At 38.1% G+C, this 14,008-nt stretch overlaps 1 protein-coding gene across 5 annotated transcripts in view; it reads right to left on the bottom strand.

The window, feature by feature from the left end:
- Positions 1-852: 852 nt before the first annotated feature.
- Cep85l (centrosomal protein 85 like) overlaps positions 853-14,008 on the bottom strand; it is a 114,219-nt gene continuing 101,063 nt past the window's right edge. For all 5 annotated transcript variants that reach the window (XM_038338860.1, XM_038338861.1, XM_038338864.1 and 2 more), the window contains 3 exons: positions 11,694-11,798; positions 9,305-9,536; positions 853-5,451 (listed from right to left, as the gene is read on the bottom strand). In XM_038338860.1, coding sequence (XP_038194788.1) covers positions 5,288-5,451; positions 9,305-9,536; positions 11,694-11,798 — 501 coding nt within the window. In that variant the 3' untranslated portion in view covers positions 853-5,287. The remainder of the gene's footprint in view (positions 5,452-9,304; positions 9,537-11,693; positions 11,799-14,008) is intronic.

Here is a 14,008-nt window from a genome sequence, read left to right as displayed (position 1 = left end):
GGGTGGCCAGGATGAACAAGAGGCCCCCTCATTCAACAGAGCACAGCACTATTAGCTGAGTGAGGTGTATGCAGTCTCTGAGGGAGCACATCTCTATCAGCTGAGGTGTATACAGGTCCCTGAGGGAGCACAGCTCTATAAACTGAGGTGTGCACAGTCCGTGAGGGAGCACAGCTTTATCAGCTGAGGTGTGCACAGTCCCTAAGGGAGCACAGCTCTATCAGCTGAGGTTTACACAGTCCCTAAGGGAGCACAGCTCTATCAGCTGAGATGTATGCAGTCCCTGAGGGAGCACAGCTCTATCAACTGAGGTGTACATAGTCCTGAGGGAGCACAGCTCTATCAGCTGAGGTTTACACAGTCCCTAAGGGAGCACAGCTCTATCAGCTAATATGTATGCAGTCCCTGAGGGAGCACAGCTCTATCAACTGAGGTGTACATAGTCCTGAGGGAGCACAGCCCTATCAGCTGAGGTTTACACAGTCCCTGAGGGGGCACAGCTCTATCAGCTGAGATGTATGCAGTCCCTGAGGGAGAGAGCACAGCTCTATCAGCTGAGGTGTGCACAGTCCCTGAGGGAGTACAGCTCTATCAGCTGAGATGTATGAAGTCTTAACTTTGAACTTAATATACTTAATTCTTCCCACCTTCGCAGAAAAATGTTGAGGCAATGATTTTTAGCTAATAAAAAAAGAGAGACCTAGAAAGTCCAAGTCTTGTATTCTGATAAAAGATTCTTTTATATATTTATGGAAAGCATTTACTTAAATGTCAGGTCATTGAGACCTTGGGTTAGAAAGCATGAAATTTCAAATATATTCTTATACCAACATTAGGACCACAAAGACAAAATATTTTTGTAAAAAATTTATTTCTCTGTAAATACAAATTCCAACATCAACAAACAATAGTCCAGTGGAAAAATACTAGCCATTAACATTGAAAACTTTTTCTCTTAGTTTAATAAATAGAACTTTGGCATTCAAATTTCTAGCTGTAAACCCTATTTAAAAAAACAAAACCAAAAACAACTCCTTTCCAAAAAGGAGGAAAAACAAAGTCAGAAGGCATAAGCCAGCCAGTGGCTTCACATTTTTTTTTTTTTACAATAACTGTATTTCAGTTAAATCATGAACACTGTATTTACACATGAGGTATTCTGGTGGTTCAAAAACTGAACCTAGTTTACAAACCCACCAGTCGGTGACTGATTGCACACTCTGCTGTGCTGTGCTTTTAATGTGACCACCTAGCACCTTACTACTTCTGGTCACCACGCCAACATTATGTCAATTTCATGCTTACGTATTTAAATAACTACATATATATAATATATAAATACACACACATACATACAAATGAGTACATTTTAAAGGAATTTCCTGCTCTCTATACAGAAAAGGCTGGGCTTCAAACACATCCAAATATGATACATCCTCTCAAGTTTACTAAGGTAACTATCATCTAAGAAGAAATGGCTCTTTTTAGAAAAATTCTTAAAAGTCTATTTACCAAAGAACAAGGTGCAATAATCAACATTCTCATAGCTCATGTAAGAGAAATAAACACTGCAGGCAAAAAGGCACAAAAGGTTCTCTGTATGCAGCTGCAACAGTGTTGCCAATGACTTATTGATTTCAAAGTACATTCTATTATATTGAATATTTCATTTAAATAAGAAGAATCTCAATCATTCCCTTTCATGATTAAATGTATGATACATTCATACAGCAATTACTATCAGTGTGTTTTGGGGGTGAAATTGAAATTTTACTCTTTCTACCAAACAGGAGACAGTTTCTCTTCATTCATGAGCACTAAAAAGAACTGTCAGAAATGGAAACGAAAGGGAAGCAAGGGCTACTGGTGGCTGCAATGTCATCTGCTTGCCCTGTGTGGCCATTCAGAGAACATCCCATCACTGTATCATATATCCAGTGACAGAAATATAGACAAGAACTCCAGCAATCCAAACCAGAGGTGTGCTAGCACTGAACAGTACTGTGCAAAATAGCCTGTTGCTCAATATTGCTGATATTTAAAGAGCATTCTCCAATGAAACGGTCCCTTTACAACCTGCCCGAGATTCCTAATGAGTCTGAAACAAGAACAGTATTTCCTCACAAGGTTCTAAGTCCAATATTCATTTTAGCAACATTTTCTAGCTCTTGATATTTTTCTAACAAGCTATTGAAAGTTAAATTCAGTTTCACAAAATTAAAATCCCACAACCATCAATAAGATATAATAACGATAACTTTAAATAGTGAATCCATTCCAAGTATTAAAAGGGACCATGCTCTTAAGAATAAAATTCTTGTATATGTATCTTGTCAAGACTCACAATCTTACAACCACACTTCACTGGAAATGCACTAAGTTTAAGTCTGCTTTTCTGACATCACACGTGAGAACAGTGCATTACTGTGTCCTTGATTCAGCTGGTTCTACTGGCATAGGTAACCGGTGACTTTCCTGCAGCAACTGCTAGTCTACCTCTGTTCTACGTGGCTGTGTTCAAATGGCTTCACCTTGAATAGACTAAAAGTAAATACTGTGTAACACTTCTTAGGAGAATAAGACTTTATACACAAAGGCATAAATGAAAAAAGATCATTGCATATGAAAATTTACAGATAGATTTACTTTAGAATTAAGTTCCTTCTTATTGTAGGCTTATGTTATTATAGTAACTTCCATGTACACCCTACTTCAAAATGTGGACAAAACACTATAGAATTGCTGTTTGCCATCTCACTTGACCTAATGATAAATTTTTTGTTTTCAATGTGATGTGATATTATTCTTCTTCTAACATGGGTGTGTTTCAAGGAATGAGATGTTTCTGGAAGATGAAATGCTGACTAACTAGAACACAACTAGCTCTGTCTTCCTCAAAATTCCCTCCAAAGCTGACTCCTTACTATCACTGTCCTTCATTAACTCTAGACTCTAGTAAGAGATTAGTACTGTGTAGTCCATTATATCGAAATATGAATCAAAATCTATCACATCTGAATGTCTTTCTAATGGTAGTATACAGTTTAGAAATTAAAATGTATCAATAAGAGTTTGGTAATTTCTTAATTAAAATTTTTTATTCTAAGATATGTGAATTAAATTTATTAAGTTTTAGAGAACTAGCCAAAACAAAAATTATTTATTGCAAGTGGCCAGATGAAAGGTATTTGTGCATGTCTCTCTCTATGTGTATATGACCATAAATTTGTTTCAAAAAGCAGTAAGTATAAAAACTCAAAGCATGAAACTAAGAAGATGCTCATCAGCAATAGTTGCTCTATAGGGCTATGGTTTTAGGTGGCTGTATTTCTGACATCATGAAAGAACAGGAAAGACTCTATCCAAAGCAAAAGTAAATCTGTTACTTGTTGTAGTGGTTGACCCATGAAGATGCTATTATCTGACTTTACAGCTTGGGACCATCTACATATGTTACTTTTTGCACGGCATATATTTTTGCAGTGAACAATTTCTTGATTATCATCAAAACATTACCCCTCAAACCCAATGAACACATTTTTAAAGAACCAAATTCTTAGAGAATTCTCTCTGGGTTAGAGAGCTAGGATGCATACTCGCTTCAACACACTGATTTACTAGCAGTCAGACCCCAAGAGAAGTAGAGTGGATTTAGCACTAACTAGAAGGGAAATCTGTCATTATGATATAGTATAATGAACTACTGAAATATAACTACCAAATGAATATGGACAGTTCAGTTCTGAACAAACATCTTCCTGAGCAATCTCCTTAAAGGCCTGTCCTACTAAGTTCTCATTGATGAGATTAAGAAAAATCTTTTCTACCAGATTAAGCTTTGCAAGAAAACAGCTTATGTCAGTCAACAGTACTATCCTGCTGGCTCCACACCCTTTACTCTCCACCTATGTAGTCCTGCCTGAAGAAAATTGGGTTGCATTAAGTGGAGAGGGAGGGATAAAGGAAGGGAAGAAGGAAGGGAAGGAAGGAAGGGAAAACACACCTATAAAAGGCAATGCTTTGCCTGTATTAAAAAGACTGTAATGAGTTCTCAGCTGGCAATAAAATATATAATCTTTCTAAAACATAAAATGATACACAGACAATATTATTTGAAGTTTAAATGACTGTATCTGCTCAAATGAGTTGTATTACATAGTAGTACCCTGTGCTCCAAATGAACTAACCTAAGCAATATCACACTCCATGACAAGCTGTTTGTAATGCAACAAATCTAGTAATTAAAATATCACTGAGACTTAGGCTTTGTTTTATGTTACTGTTAATTCATATATGAATAATGAGTTGGCTTTCTCTTAAAGTAGTTTAAAGCAGGCCCAACACTGCTTAAATGTGAGTGCCGAAGTGTGGATAAAAATCAGCCCTGCCAGAATTACTTTATCATCTTCCTTTTTATACTAGTCACTGAAGGCCTCAGAGGGCTCCTATTAATTTTATATGGCTCTCTTTACATATATATCATAAATAAAGATTACAAATAGTAAGGGGTATGCTGAAATTAATTGCAATTACTTTTTGTATATTAACTTTTCATACAAAGCCAATGGAAAAATCCTCATGGCAGTTTCACACTGCCGAGACGATCTATGACCACTCTGGAAGAAACAGCTGTCCTCAGTGCCGAAATCAGCCCAGCTATGCAATCACACCATCTCAATACAGCCACTTTTTAAAGTACTAATGATTTTGCTTGCTAGCCTTCTGTATTAGAACACTGCCCTGGAACTGGATCAGGTCAGTCTGCCTAGAAAAATCCAAAATGAAGAATCAACAGTGTGTGCCTTTCAAAGTCTTGCTTTGACCCTTGAAATCCCATTATTGTGTTGACAGAGTCCATGCATATGCAAATGCACATGCATGGCAAGCACACACACACAGACAGACAGAGACAGAGTGATCAAGCAAGAGAATGAACGAGCACTCACATGTACGTACACAAAATGACAGGAGTAAGGAAACCCTATGCCTTTATCTGAAGAGCACTGTTCACAGCTTGGTCCTACAATCAGTAGTTTGAAAATGCAGGTTGTTTTGTTCTTTTTCTTTCAGACATTATCTCATTTTTCAAATAGTAACATGATTGCTTGTCTGATTTGATCAGCCCCTTCAAACTTCCTCAGAAAAGCAAACCTAACAACAACAGAAACAACAAAGCTGAAGTCCACTACAAGGAGCTTCACCTTTCCCTTATAGTCCTAAAAAACCAAAGGAGTCTAACACGGCAGCATTTCACAATGGATCATTGTTGCTGTGGCCCAAAACTTGATCACTGGGTAACGCAGTTGTCTCCCATGTCCTGAGCATAGCGGTCTGATATTGTAGTCCTTAATTCATCAATGTCCCTCCGTAACTGGCACACATCTGAGAGCTTTTTAGTGAGCGCTTCTGGGCTGTGGTCATTTTCAGTCTCTTCAGCTGAACAGTTCATTGCTGTGTAAAGAAAGCATAGAGAGAATGTCTTAGGTTTCTGAATAAACAGTTCAAGATTCTCATGGAAACATGATGCTGTACAATGAATACCAGTGAGGCTTAGGTTCAAATTATACATTATTTGAGATTAAAAAGACCCTACCTGAGTGGTCTTAAAAGACCACTGCTAGTTAAAATGTATTAAATTCATATAGCATACACAAATTCAGCGTGATTGGTGAATAAAAATATTAGCAAGGCAACAAAGAGCGAGTTATCACATCTCTTTTCAAGTTCCACTAGTGTACTTAATTTTTTCCCAATGACAAAATTTGAAAATTATCTGCAGAGACAAAATGTTTTAAATTTTATGATTACAAAAGGAAGTTTTACTGGCATGCAGACATTAGTTTCAAAAGATATAGCCAGAGTATTGGGACCATATAATTTCAAACAACTGAAACAAGTGTATAGAGAATGACCCAGGGGCTGGAGAGATGGCTCAGAGGTTAAGAGCACTGGCTGCTCTTCCAGAGGTCCTGAGTTCAATTCCCAGCAACCACATGGTGGCTCATAACCATCTGTACTGAGATCTGGCGCCCTCCTCTGGCGTGCGGGCATACATCGAGGCAGAAAGTTGTATACATAATAAATAAATAAATCTTAAAAAAAAAAAAGAGAATGACCCAAAGTCTGAATAATGAAGGTGAAGGTCTAGCAGCTAGCTCTTAATTATCTACTCTAGTGATGTAGGTGTGTCTTCTATCTGATGATTTCATTGGTTAATTAATAAAGAAACTGCCTTGGCCAGCCCTTAGGTGGGTGGAGTAGACAGAACAGGAAGAAGGAAGTGAGGTAGATGGCTCAGTCAGATGCTACGCCTCTCCTAAGTTAGACAGACCGCCGTGCCTCTCCTCAGAGAGAAGCCAGACACGATGAAGCTCCAGCCCAAGATGGACGTACGCTAGAATCTACCTGGTAAAGCACCACTTTGTGGTGCTACACAGATTATTAGATATGGGTTAGTCAAGATGTGAGTAAGAGGCTGAAAATAATGGGCCAGGCAGTATTTAAAAGAATACAGTTTCCATGTAATTATTTCGGAGTAAAGCTAGCCCGGCGATCAGGAGCAGGGCTGCAGGAAAGCAGCCCACAGCCCCTCACTACACTCTAGTTTTTCCTTTTAAGCATGTCCCAGTAAAAAAGCAAGAAAAATGTGAAATAAACTCTTTCAACCTCCAGCACAGCAGCCAAATAACTGTTTTTTGTTATGATCAAGGTATGATGCTGGATGAAGTCAATGACTTATTCTCAATGCTTTCCAAATGATTCCATAATTAACTGGGCATAGAGTACATTGTGGATGACTCACCACTACCCAAAAGAGACAGCGGCACAGACAAAACATACATAGACCTAACTGGAGTAATGGCTGGGACTTGTTTATTGGTGGGCTATCAAAGCACAAAACACAGCAGTCTGATAAAATCTGAGAAACAAGACTAGTAGTGTTTAGCCATTAAACAGTAGAAGACAAAATACATGTGAGAAGAGGCATAAGAAATACTCTACAGAGATAAGCAGAACCTTTTCTAACACAGGGAGGATATTAGGAAAAACAATTTATGGTTTAGACAAAACCCTGAAAACAATATGAGAAATGGGTAGGGAAAGGAGGATGAATAAGATGGGTAATGGCCCAGTTCAGGGTTATGTGAGCCTGACATAATGGTAGGAGTAAATATTAGCTCAGCAGAGCTCAACTGCCAACAGGGAGGGTCAGGGACTGGGATCAGGTGGCGTATGGTAGTACTAAGTACTCTAAGGAGCAGGGCTAGTTGGGACAGTGGAGCTCTACTTGAGTCATGCTGAGTTTCTAATGCCTAGGAAAGAGCCAGTATGAATATATATATAGAGAAAGAGTTGACTACAATAAGGAGACCAAAGATGCCTTCTAGACAAGATGAGAGATCAGTATCTGTATGGGGAAAAGTATTGCAATAACAGAAAAAAATATAAGTATTCAGAGAGAATAGGGACTAAAAGTAAAAACAAATGAAAATACCCACTGACTAATAACTCTTGTGTACTCCAATGTGATTTTTTTTTTTAGACAGGGACCCATTATGTAGTTTTGCCTATTCTGTAATACTCTGTAGACCAGGCTGGCCTTGAACTAACAGAGATCCACCTGCCTCTGCCTCCCAAATGCTGGGGCTAACAGTGTGCCCAGATGAAACCCAGTAAGAAAGTTGCAGAGAAGTCTAGAGAATCTTGAGGCTAAGCAGTCATAAATTAAGTGGAAGCAGAACTTGGGAATGATGTCATGAAAACCAAGGAGGCAGAGAATTTTAAGAAAATTAGGGTAGGTCTGCCAATCGACAACTGAAGGACGCATGACACGACAATTCAAAGTGGCTGGCCAGACAGAATTTCACAATGCCACATGTAAGGTAAGGACTCAGAGTTTGGACCTGAAAGTCTGAAAAAAAGCCACCACGGGGATTAGTAGTGGTGAAGGTGGTGGAGTCACAAACCTTCACTGCATTCATATTAGCATAACTCTATTAATGTAAAGGCTAACAAATGCTATACTAAAATATAGATTAGAAAATAACTGAGGGGAATTTTACATCTCTGAAGTCTGTGATATGTGAACATCTGTTTCTTTCTCCAAGAGATCCATTCTAACCAGTGTCAGTGATTATCTGGCATCTTCTCTAAGATCCACAAAGCCTTTCCAGCCCTCCCCATGCATATCAGTCAGTTCTATTCTTTGTGTTATGACTGTTCTTAGATCACATCTCAATTACAGTACTTACTGAATCGATCTAATAATTCAGTTAATGTGAGAAAGGGGGTTGTTTACTGATCTGCACTGATAGGACCCGACTTAGTATCCACACCACTGAAGGTATCTGATATCTGCTGACTAATACTGACCAGTGTTTTTCACATGCCTACATTTAAGCATGTCAACATACCTCTATGAAGTGAGGGTAAAATTCTGCTGACCTTGCTTAATACAAATAAATGTTTCATTTAACAAGTGACATTCTTTAAGAGCATTTGTTTTAAGCCAAAGTACCTATTATGAGGTAATACAGTAGAATATTTTTTGGAGAAAATAGAAATATTCTCGTCACATACAAACCATACTGAGGCAAGCATTCCACAGAACGTGTTCCACCACAAACTTTTTTATGTAGCCTTACCCCTGTTTTTAAGCTTTTTACATATCTATTTCTTCTCTATTAAAAAGATATCAATAAGACAATATTCTATTCCTGAGAACTACACAAAGAGATGGGCATTCCTACAAAAAGAACCCTCAAAAGAAGGCTCGTATTAGTTTATTACTGTGGCAACTCTTCCACAATTCCAGACAGAAGGGGAAAGAACTGAGACAGAGTAAAGAGGATGTCACAAAGAAAGCATAAAAGTCACATGTGCCAAAGGCAGCACATCTGTGGGAGAGAATCTGGTTCCCTTGGAACGACTGGCACTCCCATTCAGCCATAGGACACAGGACACAGGACACTTACAAAAGCAGTGAGTATTGTCTTACTGCTCGTCTGTGTATATGCTGTAGAAAAGCAGCACGAAGAAAGACTCTTGACTTTTAGAAGAATAAATGGGAAGTCACTGCTAAGAAGCACTGCAGGCCACACTCAGACCCAGTGTAGGAAACATCTCCAGGCATTCTGCAACTATGCCCTTGTTGGATTCCACAAATTTACATCAGTTTTAGTACTGAACTGGTGAGAGGTAAACCTAAAACCATCAGCTGAGTTGGAGACTTAATAAAGACAAAGAAAAGAGAGCACAAAGCTAACACAGAAAAAGCAATCAGAATAAAGCATCAGCCACTTACATCTGATTCCCAGTAATAACGACAGGTTAGGCTCCTTGCCCTGAGCACGTTGATTAAGAATGCTACACAATGCTTTCAAGTCAAACAAACAATAAGACATTTCCTTGAACAGCTGGTCAATCACAGTAAGATCAAAGAGAGGCCACTTAGAATGGAGGGTCTGTAGCCCAGACTGCTCTGCTTTCTGGCCCTGATCCAGTAAAGAGTATGTCTCTCCTGTTTGTCTTTGGTTCTGTAGTGGATAAAGAAAGAAAAAAAAGCCAGTTGTTAGAACAGAGAAAAGGTATTCAAAGTCATATGGCTTAACATTTTCCATGAAGTCTATAACAAGTCTATTATCAAACATTATATTGTATTTAGTTTAACCGAATTCAATTGCATACATTCAGTAGAAACAAATGATCTATATTTACAGGTCTGAGTATTCTGTGCCATCTGACGCCCACAGTAATCAAAGGGAAGGACCACACCCCAGTAGCCTGGGGTTCTCAACATTCCTTTTCTAACAAGCAGACTGGCTATGTATGCATTCCCCACAATGTAACCCATTTGAATGAAAAAAGCAAGGACATCTTAAACCTCATCCGTGGTGTTGTTAAGGAGCAGAAGTGACTTAACTATACTGGAACTATTTCTTTTTTTTCTTTTTTTTTAAGAAAAAGAAAAAAAACCCTTTTTCCATACAACATATTCTGATCATCACCCTAAACTCCTCCGAGATCCTCCCTCATTCCCTTCCCACCAACCCAACTTTGTCTTTGTTTTTTAAAAAAATAAAAAAGGGTAAAGACAAATAAACATAAAACAAGAAACACATACACCAAATCCCCCCAAAAAAACAAAAAAGGCTCCCATAAAACCGAAAGCAAAATAAACAAGCAAGAAACCAATAAGAGAAAGTGCTCAAACAATCCAAATGAAACAAAAAGTCTAGAATAAAACTGAGTTTGTTTCATGTTGGTTTGTTATTTGAAATGTAGTTAATATACCCAGTGAGACTCCCCTGGAGAAAACTGGAAATATTTACTTTAATCTTAAGAAAAAGTATTTATGTTTTGATACTAATAGGAATTAAATTTTATGATTTAAAACACAAAGAAATATAAATATGACATGAATGGGAAAGAAATGCCAGCAACTCAGAACTGTGTGAGCAGAACTGGAAGTATCAGTGTGGAGTCATGAATTAATACACTCAGAAGATGCTATCTTCATCTCCAAAATTATCTCCCACTCCCCACTCATGAAAAGTAAGCTTAACAGGGTTTCTAAACGGAATGGCATTTAAGAATAACCAAATCGACTGGGTGACAAGGAAAAAGTTGCTTTTATATATAAATGGTAGCTAATAAAGAGAAAGGGAATGAACTACATGTGAAAAATTAATTTTAAATCATGAGCTTTGGTGGATGCTAGGAAACATGCTGCCAACTGCAGCAGTTCTACCAGTCCCACAGATCACCTGCTCTTTGTAATGGCTGTACCTTTAATTTTAAAAAAAGCTAGGCTGTCACCACTTTAACCTAGAGAGATTAGTATTAGTATGCTACTTAGGAAGGATAATCAAACATTGTACAATATGTCAGCAATACAAAATATTCATAGCAGCAACAACTGGCATGAATTCCATGTAGCCTTTAGCTCTAATAACTAGCTTACTAGAAACACAGGGTAAAGAACAAATGGCATCATTAAGGAAGGAGCTGGACAAATCTAAAGGTGTGACAATCTATAAGTCTATGAGAAGAATGAGCTTCTAGTTTCTTCAATAAGACAGTAACACAGAAGAAAAGCACCTTGGATTTATAAGACACTATAATAAAATGCATGGGTGGCCCCTGATGGAATGTCTTCCACACCATAAACAAATACTTGGTGAAGCGGGGAAATGTGAATACAGATTGTTATCAAAATCAAGAAATCATTATTTTTATTGGGCATGATAATCATATTTGGAAAGCTTTATGTAAGAAAACATCTTCCACTTTAGGAGATTAATTCGAGTACTTTGGCTAACACATGTACCATATGCAACATGTCCGTAAGCAGAGGTCAAGTACTTCAGCTCATACTCAGGACAGAGTGTGATCTGCGGCAGCACTGCCGACCCCTTGAGGACTTTGCTAATGTTCAGTCTGTGCCTTCTTTTTGCACTTTGGGACTTAGTGCATGTGTAACATTTGAATATATCAAGTTATATTCTAATGCATGGGGGAAGACATAAGAAAAATAAAGGCTTGCCTTGTTATAATTTTCTTGTGAAACCTAATGACTTTACTTAACACATCAAGTCAAGCCTCCCACTTGTACATGTTCTATACATAGAAAGCAAGCACTGACTATAAAGAGCTGGAGAATCACCCTTCCAGGCGGTGGGAGTTGTACTCACTTCAAGCAGTGCTTCTGTTAACCTCTGGAGGCTTCCTTCTTTTCTTCCGAGCTCTTCTACCATGCTCTTTGCAGTCTGTTTCTCTTTAGAAAGATCTTGCATAGACTAAAATGACAACAATGACAAAACTATAAAGCAAACATATTAACACATGTCAATCCGATACACCAAATATTTAAGATCTTGTGGTCTCCCTAGCCCCTTCTATGATGAAGCTGTGGTCTCTAAAACAGCTCACATTAGATCGAAAGAACAGGGAAGCAATACCAAAGAGGTGTAAACATGTCAATTGAGGTTTCTAGCTAGTGCTACATTTCATTAATTGGTGTTAGGAATGTATTGGCAACAAAGCAATACTTTGTTACATTTTTCTTATGTATAAAATAGTAGAGTAAGACAGTTTCAAAAATCTATTTGTAGCAAGCTCCCCTTTCTATTTATACTGTCCTAAACAATGAACATGAGCCCAAACTCAGGCCAGAGGAAACTTTGAAAATTAATCTCCTTACTCCATTATAAAATTGCATTATCACCTAGTAGATAGTACCACAAAAAAGAAAGGCCTGAGTGTGACAAAGCAGCACAGAAAATGCCTTAGGGATACCTGAGTAATCCCAGCTGACTCCTGATTCATTCAGACTGCACACTACAGAAGACTTGTCATAAAAAACGGTTTACTAGGGTTCCTAGGTGTTTCTACCAACTTTCCTCATGTCGTTAGACCATGAAATAAATAAACTTATAACCAGTGAGGAGAAATCATTTTTCCACAAATATGTATTTATTCTTAACTAAAAATGCTTTTGTATAATGACCATCTGAATAGCACACATCCGTTATGAATGGGTACCACCCTATCACCTCATGTGATGGAAGGAGAGGGTCACAGAGGCAGACATAAGACCCTAAGGGGCAGATATTTAAAATGTTTTTAACTATCATTTGATAAAATGCCGGAAGACTATTTAATGGCTTAAGAGCTAGATAAAAATGGCTCAACCCTTTGAGCAAGTATATTTCTTAAACAAGCTTGTTTCACACTCCCTCAAAATGCATTTGGCAATACAACACAAACAGAAAGCTCCCTAGACATATTTCTGGTACTGCAATTGTTTTCTAACTTCATTTGATTGAATGACATAGGGGATTTATTACCTACTGGAGATTTATGCTTCCTGGAGTGACAATATTATTTATCTATATTCCAGAATTCAATTGAAATTCTCTTAAGATACATGGCTTTATTAGAATTATAGAGTAAACTAGCTTTATTAGAATTATAGAGATCCTGGACAGTGGTGGCACATGCCTTTAGTCCCAGCACTCGGTGGGCAGAGGCAAGCCAATCTCTGTGAGTTTGAGGCCAGCCTGGTCTACAGAATAGGTTACAGGACAGGCTCCAAAGCTACACAGAGAAACCCTATCTCAAAAAACAAAACAAACAAAAAAACACAAAACAAAACAAAACAAAAAATTACAGAGAAAACATTTAAAGCTCATATTTTAACAATAAAAAGTAAATCCAAAGAAGTTATTTTCAAAATGCAATCCATTAAAAGCTTAGTGTTTTACAGTTTGATCAACTCAGAGCCATGTTGACTATGAAGGGCAGTTAGCTAGTGATTAGTGTGTTTCCATATAAGATTAAATTAAGACAGTTACAAAACAGGCAAACCTTCCTTCCTTCCTTTCTTTTTGAGACAGGATTTCCCTCTGTAGCATTGGAGCTTGTCCTGGAACTAGTAGACCAGGCTGTCCTAGAACTCACAGAGATTTGCTTGCCTCTGCTTCCCAAATGCTGGGAATAAAGCCATGTACCACCAATTGCCTGGCTACAGGCAACCTTTCTATCAGGAGAAGTTGGAAGTATTTGGCAATAGAGTCACAAGAAAGAAAACTGAAATAACATCTGACTCATGTGACACACTGGCTGGGTATCGGGAAGCCCCATGGAAACTGGGTTCACAGGTGCATTCCTATCTGCTTCCAAGGATATCTCTAGCTGCAGTGCTGAAGCTGCCTGACAATAGAACCGCATCTACACAGAGTTCATCTATTCTAAATTGTATGAAGATGTGTATCCATAAGGTTTGGAGTGAAGTAATGCTATTGTCTCAATAGATGAAAGAACAAGAATGTGACTGTCACGCTAGATCTCCAGAGTCAGGCGCAGTTCAGGTAGTAAACATCATGCTTATTTCCTTTCAATCACCCACCCCTGAACAGAACAAGGGTTGTTTAAATAGTTCTGGTCTTTCACCTAATGTTCACAATAGCTCTTGTAGTCTTACTAGTGTTTATAAATGCAAATGCAC

The sequence above is a fragment of the Arvicola amphibius genome, chromosome 8 (genome assembly GCF_903992535.2).
Source record: "Arvicola amphibius chromosome 8, mArvAmp1.2, whole genome shotgun sequence".
Taxonomy (NCBI): domain Eukaryota; kingdom Metazoa; phylum Chordata; class Mammalia; order Rodentia; family Cricetidae; genus Arvicola; species Arvicola amphibius.
Note: the sequence above shows the minus strand (reverse complement) of the source record. Positions and strands in the feature narration are given on the sequence as shown.